The 16282-nt window shown below is 37.7% G+C and overlaps 1 protein-coding gene across 2 annotated transcripts in view; it reads right to left on the reverse strand.

The window, feature by feature from the left end:
* The window catches only part of ANGPT1 (angiopoietin 1), a 427423-nt gene that overhangs the window by 19767 nt on the left and 391374 nt on the right, over positions 1 to 16282 (reverse strand). For both annotated transcript variants that reach the window (XM_006830637.1, XM_006830638.1), the window contains exon 8: positions 4067 to 4197. In XM_006830637.1, the coding sequence (XP_006830700.1) occupies positions 4067 to 4197 (131 nt within the window). The remainder of the gene's footprint in view (positions 1 to 4066; positions 4198 to 16282) is intronic.

Here is a 16282-nt window from a genome sequence, read left to right on the forward strand (position 1 = left end):
TGCTCAATAACTGGGTTTAGTAGGTGGTGTTAGTTGTTGACGAGTTGATTCCAACTCATGGAGACTCACTAAAGCGTGTTACATCGATAAAAGGAATTGGGTACGAAAGGAAGATCAGAATGTTTTACCTATGTCCAACTGAAATACCTTCCATTTTCAAAAAACGTATCTTCTGTCTATTTAGTCGTTAACAGATAAGAGTAAAAATGTTACTATATCCTCCAACTTAATCCTTCCACGTACTTAAAGAAAACGGCATAGAACACTATCAGGGGGCTAGACATCTTAATTCACCTCCATTTCTGTTAGAAGAAACAAATTAAAAAAATTCATCTATAAACAAGACAAAACAAACTTTTCATTGATGATGACTGAAAACTGAGTTATTAGCTCCAAAGAGCATCAAGCATCACTGCTTTAAAGATTATTTAAAATAAACAATGAGCTCAAATACAAATTTTAAAAAGGAGAAGAAAGGAAAAATCATTAGAGAAGAAATTATTTTAAAAGGGAAAAATTGAGAGATTAAATGGTAGTGGTATGCAGTAGCTAATTAGGACATAAATTCCAGGCAGCAACCGTTACCTGAACTGTTATTGACATTCATCCTTATGTTCTCCAGTTCTTAGCTATCTAAAGTCCAGATTTTAACTTTGCAAAGTGACTAAGTTTGCAGACCTGGGTTCTTTCAAAAGGATATTTGATAGGGTAATAGAATTTGTTACAAAAACACATTTACTTAGAGTATTCCAGCCCAAGAAATAAGTGGAATTTTTTTTTTTTCTCCCTAACATATGTGTTTATTGGTCAGTAAGAAGCAGGTCCAAGAATGATTATGGATGAAAGACCATGACAAAGTTCAATCATGTGAAGCAGAAATAAAACCATAAATCTAAGCAATGAATTTTTTTTTCATTGACAACCAAGAGGTATATTTTCCTCTTTGCCTTGTTCCATATTTTCATTATTATGACAGGAATATGAACATATTGGAACACACTTCTAAGGAAACAATTGAAAGATTTTTACTGTTGGTCTTTCACGTGGTGTATTTATTTGGTAAGAAAAATTATCTGTAAAAATAGACACAGGGAAAATGAAGGGTGTTTCAATATTAAAATGGACAGCACATTGGAAAGCCACAGCCCTTTTGTCTTTGCCTAAAGTTGCTGACAATTTCATTTAAGCATTCAGGGAGGTAATGAAATGTTTTTCTTTCAGGAAAAAAGTTCAAGAACTGACCTTTGGGTACCACTTTTTTTTTTAAAACACTCTAAATGTGGAACAACTGAATCTTTATTATGTTTTTTTAATGGTGTAGTCATAAAATTACAAATAATAAATATTTTAAATATTCAATGTCAAAATGGTATACTCAAAGCATTAAAGAGAAAGGTATGATAAGAAACAAAATAACAGAGTGGCTTTCATGATTCTGAAGCTTGTCTTACTTTCAGAAGATGGTAATAGGAGCTCTAGTAGCATAGTGGTTATGAATCGGGCTGTGAACCTCAAGGACAGCAGTTTAAAACTACCAGCTGTTCTGCAGGAGACAGATGAGGCTTTCTGCTCCCGTAAAGATTAACAGTCGCTCCACAGCACATAACCACCTTCCTTCTATACTTGACAATGCTCTGTTACTTGATGAGAGATATTTCAACCCACACATTAATTTCACTGGTTCAAATTTCACAGTGATTTCAAAGATTACCAGTTTACAACATGTCCTAAATTTGACATCATTCATGCATGCATCTTATTTTGCGGGGAGCCCTATTTGCCACAATCTACTTCAGTAGATGCTAAGAATAAAATAGTGAACATTAACTTACTTTAACCTTTCTAATCCTGTGTGAAACTGCAGGATAATGTACTGGACAGCAAAGTCCATTTGAACTGCTAGGTAGCAGTTCAAACCTACCAGCTGCAACTCTGAAACCTTACACAGGGTACCTGTAAGTCAGGACCAATTCAATGGCAGTTAACACAACAACGTACAAAGTAGAGATAGAAGTTTTTCTCTCTGCTTATTATACACAGCTGATTTAAAGTTCAAGTGAACTGGTATTGCATGTCAAGGAAACTGCTGTACCTGCAAAGATTTACAGCCTCAGAAGCTGTATACAGGATCACTACGAGTCAGAACCAACTTGAAGGCACTCCTGGTGTGACACTGTAGGATCAACACTGGACTGTGAACCACAAGGTCAACAGTTCATACTCACCACCAGCCATCCCTTGGAAACCCTATAGAGGGTCACTATGAGTCAGAACTGACTTGACAACACTGAACAACAGTCAAGTAATATATAATAACATGTAACACAATGGTCCTCTTAAAAGAAGTATAGCCGATATGCTCTAAGAATGGTGAGACTATCTCACAGATCTTGTATATGTTATCAGCAATTGTGAGCCCATTATCTACAGTGCAGGGTAGTGTTTCATTCTCTTCTAACAGGGTCACTATGAGTTATAACTGACTCCAAGGCACCTAACAACAACAAAGAAATGCAAAGTCCCTGGGTGGCACAAATGATTAAATGCCAGACTATTAACTGAAAGGTTGTAGTTGGAACCCACCTAGATGCACTAGTAGCGTAGTGGTTATGAATCGGGCTGCTAACCTCAGGGTCAGCAGTACGAAACTACCATCTGTTCCGCGGGAGAAAGATGAGGCTTTCTGCTCCCGTAAAGGTTTATAGCCTTGGAAACCCTGTACAGGGTCGCTATGAGTCGGAACCAACTCCACGGCACACAACAACAACAGATGCAATTCAGAAAAAAAGTTGTAGTGATCTGCTTCTTTAAGGTCACAGCCTTGAAAACTCTCTAGAGTGTACTTTACACATAGGAAGGTGTCATGAATTACTAAATAGTTTCTGGGTGGAAAATAATTATATTTGAACAATTTTTTTCTTACTAACATGTTTTTTATAGATTTACACAGAACAGTTGAAAATAGGAATGATTGCTATTCTATGAAGAGAGGGAAATTCTTTTAAAATTGGGAAAGGAGAAACACTGACAAGGAGGTTTCCTTTACAATTTTATTTAGTGCCAATGTCTTGAGCTGCATCTAATGAAATTAGGTGTTCGCAATTTCCAAAACGTTTATCATTCATGTATAAATCTTACATATTCATTAAAAAATGTATTGATCATTAGTTAATATATTTAAATCAATGATTAGTTAAATATCACATACTGCGAATGTACTTAAAATGTAAAGTTTATATAATTCCTTTGGAGAGGGAATGCATATCACTTGCTATATTAGAAGGTATATTTAAATAATCTAAAATTAAAGCAAAATAACATTATTTAAATCTCAGTAGATTCCAATGACCTAACCAAGAACCTGGGTCTGGGGTTGAGGGTACTGTTTTTGGCTAAGAAGGGTAATTAGTAAGTTACTAGCAATAAACTGAGCATTTTTCTTAGAAGCAATCAGAAGATTGGAAAAAAATATTGAGAAAGCCAAAAAGGATCAACATTGTTACTATGGGACACAATATTATTTTATAGTATCTCCTATACCATCTAAAAATATCTTGTGAGGTCAATGCAACCTAATGCAAAATCCTGGTATAGCTTTTCTGAATGGTATGACTTTAGGTTTCAGTCCAACTATACTTCTTCATTCTTATTCCATTTCAATTGATTGGTCAATTGAAATTACACATTTGCAAAGCATTTTATAAGTAGCAGATGCTACTTATAAACTGTACATGTTGAATTGCCAATGTGTTTGTTCATTCTACTTTGGTATCATAATGATTTTGTTAGGAGATGAAATAACAGGATCCTGATGAGCCTAATAAAATTATTCAGACTAAGTTTCGCCTACTCTACTATAGATACTAGGATAGAATGAAAACCTCTAAGTATGTTAACAATGTCTTGCACAAGAACACATGGTAAATTAGTGGGCAGAACAAAACTATCTCTAGAGACTTGCTCTTTGGTTTCCTGACCAGATGATCATACCCCTTTCTCGTAGATAAGAAACCTCAAGCTTCAAATCAATGAAGCATAACTTAGAGACGAGCCCCATAGGACTTACCTCCTGTTAGCATGAGGGCACATTTGCACATACAGTTGTCATTATCAGCATCTTTCGTGCTGAAATCAGCACCGTGTAAGATCAGGCTGCTCTGTTTTCCTGCTGTCCCAGTGTGACCCTTTAAATACAACCTGGAGTTTTAAACAAAAAAAGAGAAAAAACCCAAAATAAGCCATTCAACAAAATAACAGGGCCCAGAAGACTGACTCATTCAATGTTGACCTTTTGGATCACATTTGTCCCTTCACTGAATTCAGCCCTTCCAAAAAACTAAGATGCACACTCTCTGAACCAAATTCAGAGAGTAAGAAGGAAAGAAAGGACAGAAGGAAGCAAAAAAGAAAGAAGGAAAGAAACAATGAACAAAAAACTCTAAAATATACAAATTCTCTATGGACTGTGTTTACTTCAAACACATACAGTTCTCCAAAAATGTAGGATTTATAATAGAAGGAGCATTGTTTTATTTTATTATTACACATATTTAAATCTTTAAACCAAAGTGACTTTTAGAGCGTCTACTGTATAAGTCATACCATTAATATTTAATACTGATGATACTGATGATGTGCTAAATGTTATTATTAATAGCAACACCAACAATTAACTTTTGTTGCTTGAGGACTTGCTCTGTGCCAGGCACTCTGTTAAATGCTTTCTAGATGCTACTTCATTTAATTTAATGTTAAAGCTGTGATACAGACACTTGTATCCTCCTGTCTCAGTTGCCAGAAACCCTGGTGGCACCATGGTTAAGCATCCATTGAAAGACTGGCAGTTGGAACCCACCAACCACTCCTTGTGGTTGGAGCAAAATATGGCAGTTTGCTTCCATAAAGATTTAGGAAATCCTGTGGGGCAGTTCCTCTCTGCTCTGTAGGGTCGCTGTGAGTTAGAATCACTCCATGGCAGCAAGTTTGTATTTGTATATATTTAGGCTATGAGTAGGGATCAATCACTAGAGGATAGCATGTTTGGTAAACTGGAGAGTCATAAAAAAAAGAGGAATACACTCAACACAGGGGAGCATAACTATAATTGTGAAGATGGCCTAGGGTTGGGTAATGTGCACAGAGTTGCCGAGAGTTCACACTGACTGGATAGCACTTAACAAAAGCAACAAGAACAGGCTTAGAAAGGCTAAGTAAACTGCAATTTAGCTATAGTTCACTCAAAAGCCCATCTCTTAATTACAAATGTTTTTTGAGATCAAATTATATATTCATCTGACAGTTTGTTATATTGTGGTGGCTTGTGTGTTGCTGTGAGGTGGAAGTTATCCACCTGTATTTTAAATACCAGCATGATCCTCTATCAACACTCATGGAAGCAGCAGTTAAGAAAACAAATAACTTATTGAATTAGGCAGATATGCAGCACAAGACCTCTTTAAAGTGTTGAAGAGCAAAAACATCAGTTTGAGGACTAAAGTGCACCGGACCCAAGCCATGGTATTTCCAATAGTCTCATATGTATGTGAAAGTTGGACAATAAATAAGAAAGACCATAAAATAATTCATTAATTTGACTTATGGTGTTGGAGAAGAATATTCAAAGTACCATGGTCTGCCAGAAGAACAAACAAATCTGTGCTGGGAAAAGTACAACTCATTAAAAGCCAGGATGGTGAGATTTCATCTCTTGTACTTTGGAAGGACCAGTACCTGAAGAAGGACATCATGCTTGCCAAAGTGGAGGGTCAACGAAAAATAGGAAGACCCTAAATAAGATGGATTGGCACAGTGGTAGCAGCAATGTACTTAAGTTATTTTTAAGGATGGCAAAGGACCGGACAGTGTTTTGTTCTGTTCTGTATAAGGTTGCTTTGAGTCAAAACCAACCTGAAGGCACCTAACATTAACTATACACTAGATATTGCTCTAAGCATTTAAGTGATATTGAGCATACAAAAGAGACAAAAATCCATGCCTTTGAGGCGCTTGCAATTTAGTGGTTTCCATAAAATTTAATTAAAAATCTTAACTCTTTAATTACATATATGACGTTCCACAAAGAACCTACTTTATTCTAGAAACATTTCTCATATAAAATTCATCTTAACCTAGTTAGTGGCACTGACATAACTGAATCTATAACAAAGCATCTCATCTTTCAGGAGAAAAAAAAAAGCTGATTCATGGGTTCCAACTTCAAGCACTCAGCTTTGGAGGTTGGCAGCATAGCCCAGGAGCCTGAGTTTTCAACTAGCATCTCAGATGACTTTTTAAAAAAGTTTTTATTGTGAATTGTGTGACAGTTTACATGGGAGAACATCAGTTTTACATTAATCCTAGCGTATTTCACTTCACTGCAATGATTACAATCCCCTCCATGCATCCTGGCCATCAGCTTGTACAAAGCCTCTCTCCCTCCCTGAGTCCAGAGTCCCCAGCAGCTCCATCTCTCCATGTCATCGTCTCTACGTCCATCTCTGGTGTCGCTGCTTCTCTGGATAGGGTCCTGCACTCTGCTCTTCTCCCTTGATAGCCCCAGGGTCCTCTGCTCCTAGACTGCAAAATCAACCACTCCCCTCCTTTTGTCACAAAACTCTACCTTTACATTTGCAATTCTCACAGTCAGTTCAGATAGCAATTATTCACAATAGAACCACAAGAGTCTTACCCCCATCTCCTTTCACCAGCCCAGACCAGGTTGGAAACCACTCAGTGAAGATTCTACCTTCCTCTGCACCCTCTGGAACCAGGCTCCCTCTTGAAAACTTGTAAGCCAGTCACTTCGTGCTTTTATAACACCCACCCCCACATTTTGGGTAACCAATGTCCAAGTTGCCCATCCCTGTCTACTCTGTGTATGGAGGGGGTGAGAATGACCCTTGCTGTAAAGATTTGTTCCCTATTTTGAGCTACTACATCCGTAAGTATAGGTCAAGTTCATCAAACTGTAGTGGATTACTCTTTTTTCCTCTTCTTTCTTCCTCTAGTCGAGTTCTGATCATCCAGCCATTGAAGCCAGGTCAAGTGAGCACTATCTGCAAGTATAGGCATTCCTGTGCATCTCCCCTCACCTCACATTAGTTGTATGCTTCATTCTCTGCCCTAGTCCTCTGTGGCCATGCCCCTGTCCCCAGAAGTCCTCAGGTCTCGCCATACTGCTGGCCAACCAGGTCTCAACCCAGGTTGACAGGAATCTATTGAACTTGGTCAGATTTAGCTCACAACTTCATTCCCCTACTTCCCATTACCAGTAGACCAACATGGTCACCAGGAAGACCTCATGCCTGCTAGTGTATTTTCCTTAAGTCTCAGTCTTGGAAGGGAGTCTGCCCCTGAGGGGACCTGACTGCTTGCTTTGATGGCTCCTGGGTGAACAACTTTCTTGTTCTTGTAGTAGTCAATCAGACTGCCATTATTGTTTTTTATTTTTCCTGCTGGTCTTTCTTTCAAGAAGTATTATCTGTTCTTATAGCCACTCCAGGCTGATCTGCTTGTCCTTTCAGTGGAAATTTCCTACCTCAGAAGATTCTGGATGGGGATCAGGATTTCACCTATGCAATGCAAAAGCTCCGCAGGAAGCTTCCTTCACTGGGCAAGTTCTAGTCCCATTTTAGGTATTCCAATCAGTTATAAACTGAAGATGGATTTACAAGCTTTCTATGGTGATGTTTCTGGTTATTCCTTTCTCTCCCCATCAATTGTCTGTTTTACAATAGTAGGTAAGAGAAACCAAGATTCAAAAAACAGCCAAGCAACTTAACATTATTTCCCCTCTTTTACCTATTCAAACCATGCCTCAAACCCAGAGCCTGTTGTCCCAAAGTTGAGCATACCTCAGTATTTACCTATGTTGCACTTAGCCCATGCAAACCTGCCTACATATTCTCCCATCTGCTTTGTTCTTCCATTCCCCTGCCCTTCTTATGTATTGCTACATTCCCCCGGCAACACCCAAACTATCTTGTGCCTATTCCCTACCCTGTGCTCCATCTTCCCCTCCCTCCCCTCACCCCACCCAATACACCTAGGTAACCAGCAAAGAATTTTTTTTTTTCCCTTTTAGTGTGGGCACTTTTTCTTAATAATTTACAATAATGGTCCTATGGAGTATTTCTCCTTTTGTGACACTGATTTCACTCAGCAAAATGTCCTCAAGTTTCATCCGTGTTATGTGGTGGCTTGCAGCTTCCTTGCTATTCTTCAAGGTAGCATAATATTCCTTTGTGTGTCTGTACCAAAGTTTGTTTATCCATTCTTCCGTTGATTGGCACTCAGGCTGTCTATCTTTTTTGCTATTGTCAATAGTGTTGCTATGAACATTGGTGTGTATATATCTACTTGTGTTAAGGCTTGTATTGTGGATAAATATCAAATAGAGGAATTGTTGGATCATAAGGTATTTCTATTTCCAACTTTCTGAGGAAGCGCCATATTGTTTTCCAGAGTGGTTGGACCATTTTGCAATCCACCAACAATGTAAGAGGGTCCCAGTCTCTTCACGTCCTCGCCAGCATATATTGTTCTCTACTTTTTTGTCCACATCCTCGCCAGCATATATTGTTCTCTACTTTTTTGATCTTTGCTGTTTTGTTGGTGTGAGATGATATCTCATTGTTGTTTTTGATTTGCATCTCTCTAATGGATAGTGATCGTGAACATTTCTCTATGTTTATTGGCTGCCTGGATCTCCTCCGTGGTGAAGTGTCTGTTCATGTTCAGTGCCCATGTTTTAATTGGGTTATCTGTCTTTTTCTTGGAGAGATGTTGTAGTTTCCTATAAGTTTTAGAAATTAGTCCCTTGTCTGATGCATCATTGCAAAAGATATTTTTCCCATTCTGTGGGCTCTCTTTTTACTCTTTTGGTGAAGTCAGATGACTTTTTACAGACCATCTGAGAACATTTTATAGAATGTTATTGTTGTTGTTAATTGTTGTTGTTTAGTGCTATTGAACTGGTTTCAACTCATAGCAACCCTAAATAGGGTTTCTGAGGAGCAGCTGGTGAGTTTGAGATGCTGACCTTGTGGTTCAAACTGAACTTGCTGTCCAGTGCTTATTCTACAGTGTCACACTGGTGGTGGTGGTGATATATTGTGGAGTCAGTTCTGACTCATTGCGACACTATATAGGGTTTCCAAGGCTCTAAATCTTTATGGGAGCAGAAAGCTTCATCTTTCTCCCAAAGAACAGCTGGTAGTTTCGAACTGCTGACCCTGAGGTTAGCAGCCTGATTAGTAATCACTACGCTACCAGAGCTCCTTACTAGGGCTCCATTATATAGAAGAATAGGGTCTTAGAATTTAAAAAAACAAAACAAAACAAAAACTACTGGACAAATTACCCTGGTGGCCTTATGTAGCTGTCTGAAGTCTGTTCATTTCCTATAGATCCTAAACATTGCTTTCATATTTGTCCAGGAAGTGTAACACTTTGAATAATGTAAACTTGTTCAGCTTCTCCAATGGCTCCTTAGGACTCAGGGCACCTCTCTTAAAGTTTTCAATTTCCATTTGATATTTAAGGTCTTCTCTGATCGAGGCTTTGCTAACTCAATGGACACTGTTCCTTTATATCAACACCGTTTTCCACCCAAATCACCTGTCAATACTCCCTTTAGATCCACAGCACCACCACTTGGAGTGGGTATCACTTTGTGTTGTTAACCACAAAGCCAGCAATTTGAATCCACCAGTTGCTCCACAGGAGAAAGATGAAGCTTTCTGCTCTCATAAAGATTTATAGCTTTGGAAACCCTATACGGGTTTGCTATGACTCAGAACCGACTCAAATGCATACAATAGCAGCAGTAGCAGTCACAGTAGAGTTAATAGTTGATTAATAATCTGTGAAAATGAGGATCTTGGCCAGCTTTGAAAAAAAAATTCACATTATTCACTAAGCAGGAATAATATTAATATTTGGATATATAGCTGACTTATGTTTGCCCCTATAATATGAATAAATCTCATTATTATTTTGGGAGGCTTGGTATTTTATTGAGGAACAGTACTCAACAAAAATTTTTTTAAAAGTTTGTGTCTAATTAAAAAAAAAAAAAAAAAAGTCTGCAGAACTATATGAGTAAGAACAAGATAAACATTTAGACCCTACTCAAGTTTTGCTGATTTTAATGATTAATAGAACCTCTAGTTATTCAGTGTTCAAATAAACCACTAAGGCCGAATTATCACATACAGGCAAATTCTGTGAGGAAGGCTAAAAGTTGCTGATGATGCAAAATTTGCAGCATTTCTAAATGCTGATTTACATTTTAGGTTTCAGCCAGCCCACAAGGAGGTAGAGTTCACCAGGGGAAAGTAAGGTGGAAGGTCAACAAGGGGAACCCTCACCTAGCCCACAAGGGATGTTACTTGAGTGAGTTCACTACCTTCCAGATGTGATCTGAATTTTTAATTTTTGTTGAGGTCTTCAGCCTTTTCCTTGGAGGTCTTCAGCCTCTCAAAGTCAACTCAAAATCTCCCAGAAACTGCCAGGTTTCAATGTACAGTCAGAATAGAAGCCTGTGGCGGGTAGTTTCATGGTCTCCTTTGAATTTTATACAGGAAACCAAATTACAATGATGAAGCTGCTTGTTTGGTGAGTACAGAATCAGATAGGAGAAATAAGATGAATGATTCCAAAATGAAGTAGTTGCAAACTCTGCTCCTGAAATCTGCTCCATTATTATTTTTGTTGACTAAGTTAAAGAAAAGAAAGTAAGCCATCTTTTATTGTGGGGAGAGGATGAATTTAGCCCACAGGAGGTCTTGAATAAGCATAGTTCTCTGATTTTTGGGGTTCTCCACAGTAAGTGATGGCTTTCTTTCTTCCCTCTTAAGGTGAGTCACTACTATTTCCCTAATAGAAAAAGCTCACTAATTAAAACATGTTTTCCAGGATACAATGGTTTTCTAGTGTTTCTTACAGGTAATTCAGATACTTTGTTAGTTTAGGTAAATCAAGTCATTGGCTTGGTGCTAACTGGGGCTGGCTATTTGATTCAGGTAAACAAAGGGATGGCCACTCATTAGTGCCACATAGTCTTGTCATTGAAGAGTCCTGATGGCACAATAAACATGTGACTTCTAATTGAAAGGTTGGTAGTTCAAAAACACACCCAAATGCATCTTTCTATCTACCTATTATACATCCCACAAATATGAGTTTGAAAAAGGGTATTTGTACATGGGTAACTACAGGGAGGAAGCAAGACAACTGTTGTTGCACGGAGGGGACTGGGATCATTGAAACAAAGCATATGATTTGTTGAATGTGAAACTGACGATCTTGTCTCTAAACTTTCACTCAGTTGACAAAAACAACAATGACAACAACAAAAAGACACAGAAGAAAGACCTGATAATCTACTCCATACAGATTGCACTCAAGGAAATCTTATGGGGCAGTTTTACTCTGGGGTCATAATGAGTCAAAATCAACTTGATGGCACCTAATAATAACAGTAATCTTGTCATGAGATATGAACATTTATTTTAATTAAGGATCACACAGAATATTCCAGTGGTTCTTCTGAATGAGTGGTTCTACTTTCTAAAATACTTATGGATAACTAACTACCCATGATTTTTCTCTATTCAGCTCATAGACCTTCATTATACACATGACAAAAGTCAACCGAATTTGAATATCTCTGAAATGAACCTAAAGTGTGAATCATTAGAGAAAATACTTCCCTTAAAGTAACACCCTGGGAGTCCTAGATACGTATTTTTTGTGTTCAGTCCATGTGGTGGGGACTTGCATGAAGAATGATGTGCTAGGAGATTAAAAAAAAAAAAATGCTTCCTCCAGAACAAATATTTGACTGAGGGACAGAAATGAAGATGTTGCCAAAAAAAAAAAACTGCCCAAGATAAAGAACTGTTGTTGTTATGTGCCATTGAGTCGGCTCCAACTCATAGCAACCCAGTATAGTTTTCTAAGGAGCAACTTGTGGATCTGAATTGCTGACCTTGAAATGTGACCAAAAGGTAGCCACAAAATAGAATCATGGTACGCATGCCTTTTAACCTACTTTTTCTTTTTAAGGGGGGTGAAAAATTACAAGTAGCGTTGAGGCAACAACTCTAAAAAGTCAACAATTTTTTTAAACCAGCATCTAAGGAAAAATGATAAAACGATAGGAACATGTTGAAATTGAATAGGTGCTTGATGTAAACATAGTTTACTCTTTTCTTTACATTTCAGAAGATTGAATAGTTGTTGTTGATGGTGTTCTTAGGTGCCATTGAGTCGGTTCCGACTCATAGAAACCCTATGTACAACAGAACAAAACACTGCCCGATCCTGCACTATCCTCACCATCGTTGTTACCCATGAATGCATGTTGCTGCCACTATGGCAATCCATTTTGTTAGGGTCTTCCTCTTTTTCATTGACCCTCCACTTTACCAAGCATAATGTCCTTCTCTATGGACTGGTTCTTCTGATAAAATGTCTGAAGTATGTGAGACAAAGACTTGTAATCCTTGCTCCTAAGGAACATTCTGGCTGTACTTCTTCCAACACAAATGTACTTGCTCCCCTGGTAGTCCAAGGTACTTGTAATACTCTTCTCTAACACCATAACTCAAATGCATTATATCTTCTGTGATCTTCCCTATTCATTGTCCAACTTTCAAATGCATATGAGACAATTGAAAATACCATGGTTTAGGTCAGGCATACCTTAGTCCTCAAACTGATACCTTTGCTCTTGAACACTTTAGATAAAGTCTTTTGCATCCATCGAGTTGGCCTAGTGTAATCTGTTACATAGTTTGATTTCTTGACTGCTGCTTCTATGAGCACTGATTGTGAATTGAAGCAAAATGAAGTCTTTTACAATGTCATTTTTTTTCCCTCAATTCATCATGATGTTATTTATTGGTCCTGTGGTGAGGATTTTTGTCTTTTTTACATTGAAGTACAATCCATACTGAAGGCTGTGGTCTTTGATCTTCAAAGATGAATAATTAGAAATGATAAAGCATCATACTTAAGGAAAATAGAATAATAGTGAATTCTATCCTTAAATAACAAGTTTCCTGATAACATCCATGTATTATTGGAGTGAGTATATAACTTCACTTTCTTTAAATTGGTCAATTCAATCTCATAAATCTATTTTCTCACTAATTTTTTCTTCTTAAGAAATTGTCATACTCTTCACATTGTTTCACCTTTAGTCTGTTCAGATATGTACGAATCTTATTATCCAAGGGAGTGGGAGTTGTATGTATGACAAATTGAAGTTTGGCCTTGGGTCTTTTAAACAGTAGACAGACTCTCAGATATCTGAACTTTAAGGTCTTAGGTACTGACAAGCTAAGCAGATTTTTATTTTGGCTCTCAGCTCTCCCCCTGCCACCATATGGAATTAGTTTGTCTTTCTCACAATTACTTGAAGAAAATGCAAAATGAACCCCATGGTTCTCTTTGAGAGCTTGGTAGCAATGACTCAATCTGACCTAGTTTCCCAACACTGTTTTTCCTCCTGTTTGCTGCTCCAGAGCTGTCTCTTCTTTAAGCTGTCTCCACCTAACCCATTGAAAGGCACTATCAGGAAAGAGGTATTTCATAAAACATCTTTCAGCTCTGAATTTAAATAAAACTGGTGTCATTTTTGGCTGAAAATAAAGACAGCATTTCTCTTGTGAATATATGGAGTGAGGAAATACTATTTGGCTTACTGTAGACTTATAGTAAGAAAGATATTTGTTTGGCATTATAAAGACTTCATTGGGAGATACACAATTAATTAGCATTGTAGGAAATTTGTAAGGAAATTTTCAGGAGACACTGAACTGCTTAATTTCTGGTACGAGACTTGTTTTGGAAGCTGTGTATGACATGGATTTTTAAAGAGGATTGAAGAGAGACTTATCATCATGGAGTCCTTTCGACTCATACCAACCCTATATAGGATTCCTGAGCCTATAAATCTTTATAGGAGAGGACAGTCTTATTTTTTCCCCCTGTTATGTAACATCCAAAAAAGATAAGAAACAAAAGTGACGCCATCAATCATCTGATTGGTTTGGGAGAAGAAAGTGTCAGACATTTATGAGTGTATACTTTCATTTCTTTTTTCCCCTCCTATAGAACAAGCATTGACTCTCAAGTGTGGTTAGAACTGCAAGGTCAGCAGTTCAAACTCACTAGCTGCTCCTCAGAAACCATGTACAGAGTCATCATGAATCAGAACTGACTTGATGGTTCTTAACAACAACTAGTATTTGAGTCCTGGTTTGGCATTATAGGATAAGCAGTGGACTGAAAGGTCAATTTGAACTGCAAAGTTGGTGATTCAAACTCACCAGCCGTTCCTCAGAAAATCTATACAGGGTCACTATGAGTTGGGACAGATTGAACGGTACATGGCAGCAACAATTAGTGTTTGAAGCGGAAATCCTTTGTCTTCACAAAATACCCAGTTTGTTAAGTATGTTGTTGTTAAGTGCTGTTGAGTCAGTTCTGACCCTGTATATAAATCATTAAATCCTCCACAGGAAAACTTACTGAGACTAAAAACTATGACTAAGACTGAGACAAAGGTAAGACCATAGCTCCATTATCTTAGTACAAGCAGAGATTTGAGCCCTATGTTAAACTTTACTATTACTCACATAGGAAAATTCTCTCTCAAAAAACCCCAAACTCATTGACATCGAGTCAATTCTGATTCATAGCGTTCTTATAGAGTGTTTCTAAAACTGCAATTCTTTCCAGGAGCAGATAGCCTCATCTTTTTCCTATGGGGCAGCTGGTAGTTTTGAACCAGTGACCATGTAGTTAGCAGCCCAACACTTACCCTACAGCATCACCAGGGCTCCTAAAATTATCTCTAGCTGAATAATATTTTCCCAAGCTATTTCTCAAAATAATATCATTGAGATTACCTTTTATTCTCAGTACAGGATGGTCCGGTTACAAACTGCTTATAAATGACCAGAGTGTAACCAAATCCATCTTTTTTCCCTATCTGTACTAGTCCAGACCACCCTTCCATACAAGGTCAAATATTGTATCATCCATGAAGCCTTCTCTCTTCTTTTCCTCTAGACTCATTGTACAGATAGAAATAATTTCTCTATGGTGCATCTCATTTTGCCTTGCACAGTGCTTTTATTCATATGTAAGGGGACTTCAGAAAGTTTGTGGAAAAACTCAGTGAAAAGATAATGATTTTTTTTTCATAAACTTTTTGAAGCCCCACCATATATGCCTCATCTTCCTCATCAGATTTTAAGATCCTGAGAAGAAGCCTCCATGTCTTAGTCAATTCTGCAACCTCTAAGTATTACACACACAAGCAAACAAAACAACCATAAAGACCTGTTGCTGTTGAGTTGATTCTGACATATGGTAGGGATGAAATATACATTTACCGAATCAATTATGAACTAAGCATTGAAATTATCTAGAATTTAAGCTTTATTCTTCCTAAGAGTTGGTTTATCTGTAATAGCAACATTTTAAATCTAACAATGTAATTCTATTTCACAATTCAAGTCTCATGGGCATGTTTGTTTTTTTTTTTTCCTCAATTGAAACTTGTCCAATGTTAATGACCTAATGGTCTGCTCAAATCATATTGGGGCACTGCTATAATTAGAATGGAATTAGTTTGTGTCTGCCAACCTACAAAGCTTTGAAGAAACAGTTCATGGAATTATCCATTAAAATAAGACTTGAGAATCCAAATGAGAAATAAAAACATCAAGTTTTACAGAAAGGATATATATCTATAAATGTGCCCATTCTATTGTATCATTCCCTCTGGAACCTAAGCATCCATATTTGGGTCTGTTTCAAAAGCTTTATTTCCATTGCTAGAGGATGTTGTTGTTGTTGGGTGCCAATGTGACACATAGTAAAACTCCCCAGTAGGATTTTCTAGGTAGTAATCTTTGGTAGCGTAGTGGTTATGAATTGGGCTGCAAACCGTAAGGTCAGCAGTTCGAAACTACCAGCTGCTCCGCAGAAGAAATATGAGGCTTTCTGCTACTGTAAAGATTTACAGCCTCTGAAACCCTGTACAGGGTTGCTATGAGTCGGAACCGACTCCATGGCACATAACAACAACAATCTTTGCAAAAGCTGCACAGTGAATAAGGAAGGAAGACCATAGCAAAACTGATGCTTTTGAGTTATGGTGTTGGAGAACAATTTTGAAAGTGCCGTGGGCTGCCAAAAGAACCAATAGATCCATTTTGAAAGAAGTGCAGCCAGAGTGCTCCTTGGAGGCCAAGATGGCAAA

The sequence above is a fragment of the Chrysochloris asiatica genome, unplaced genomic scaffold (assembly GCF_000296735.1).
Source record: "Chrysochloris asiatica unplaced genomic scaffold, ChrAsi1.0 scaffold00001, whole genome shotgun sequence".
Classification (NCBI taxonomy): domain Eukaryota; kingdom Metazoa; phylum Chordata; class Mammalia; order Afrosoricida; family Chrysochloridae; genus Chrysochloris; species Chrysochloris asiatica.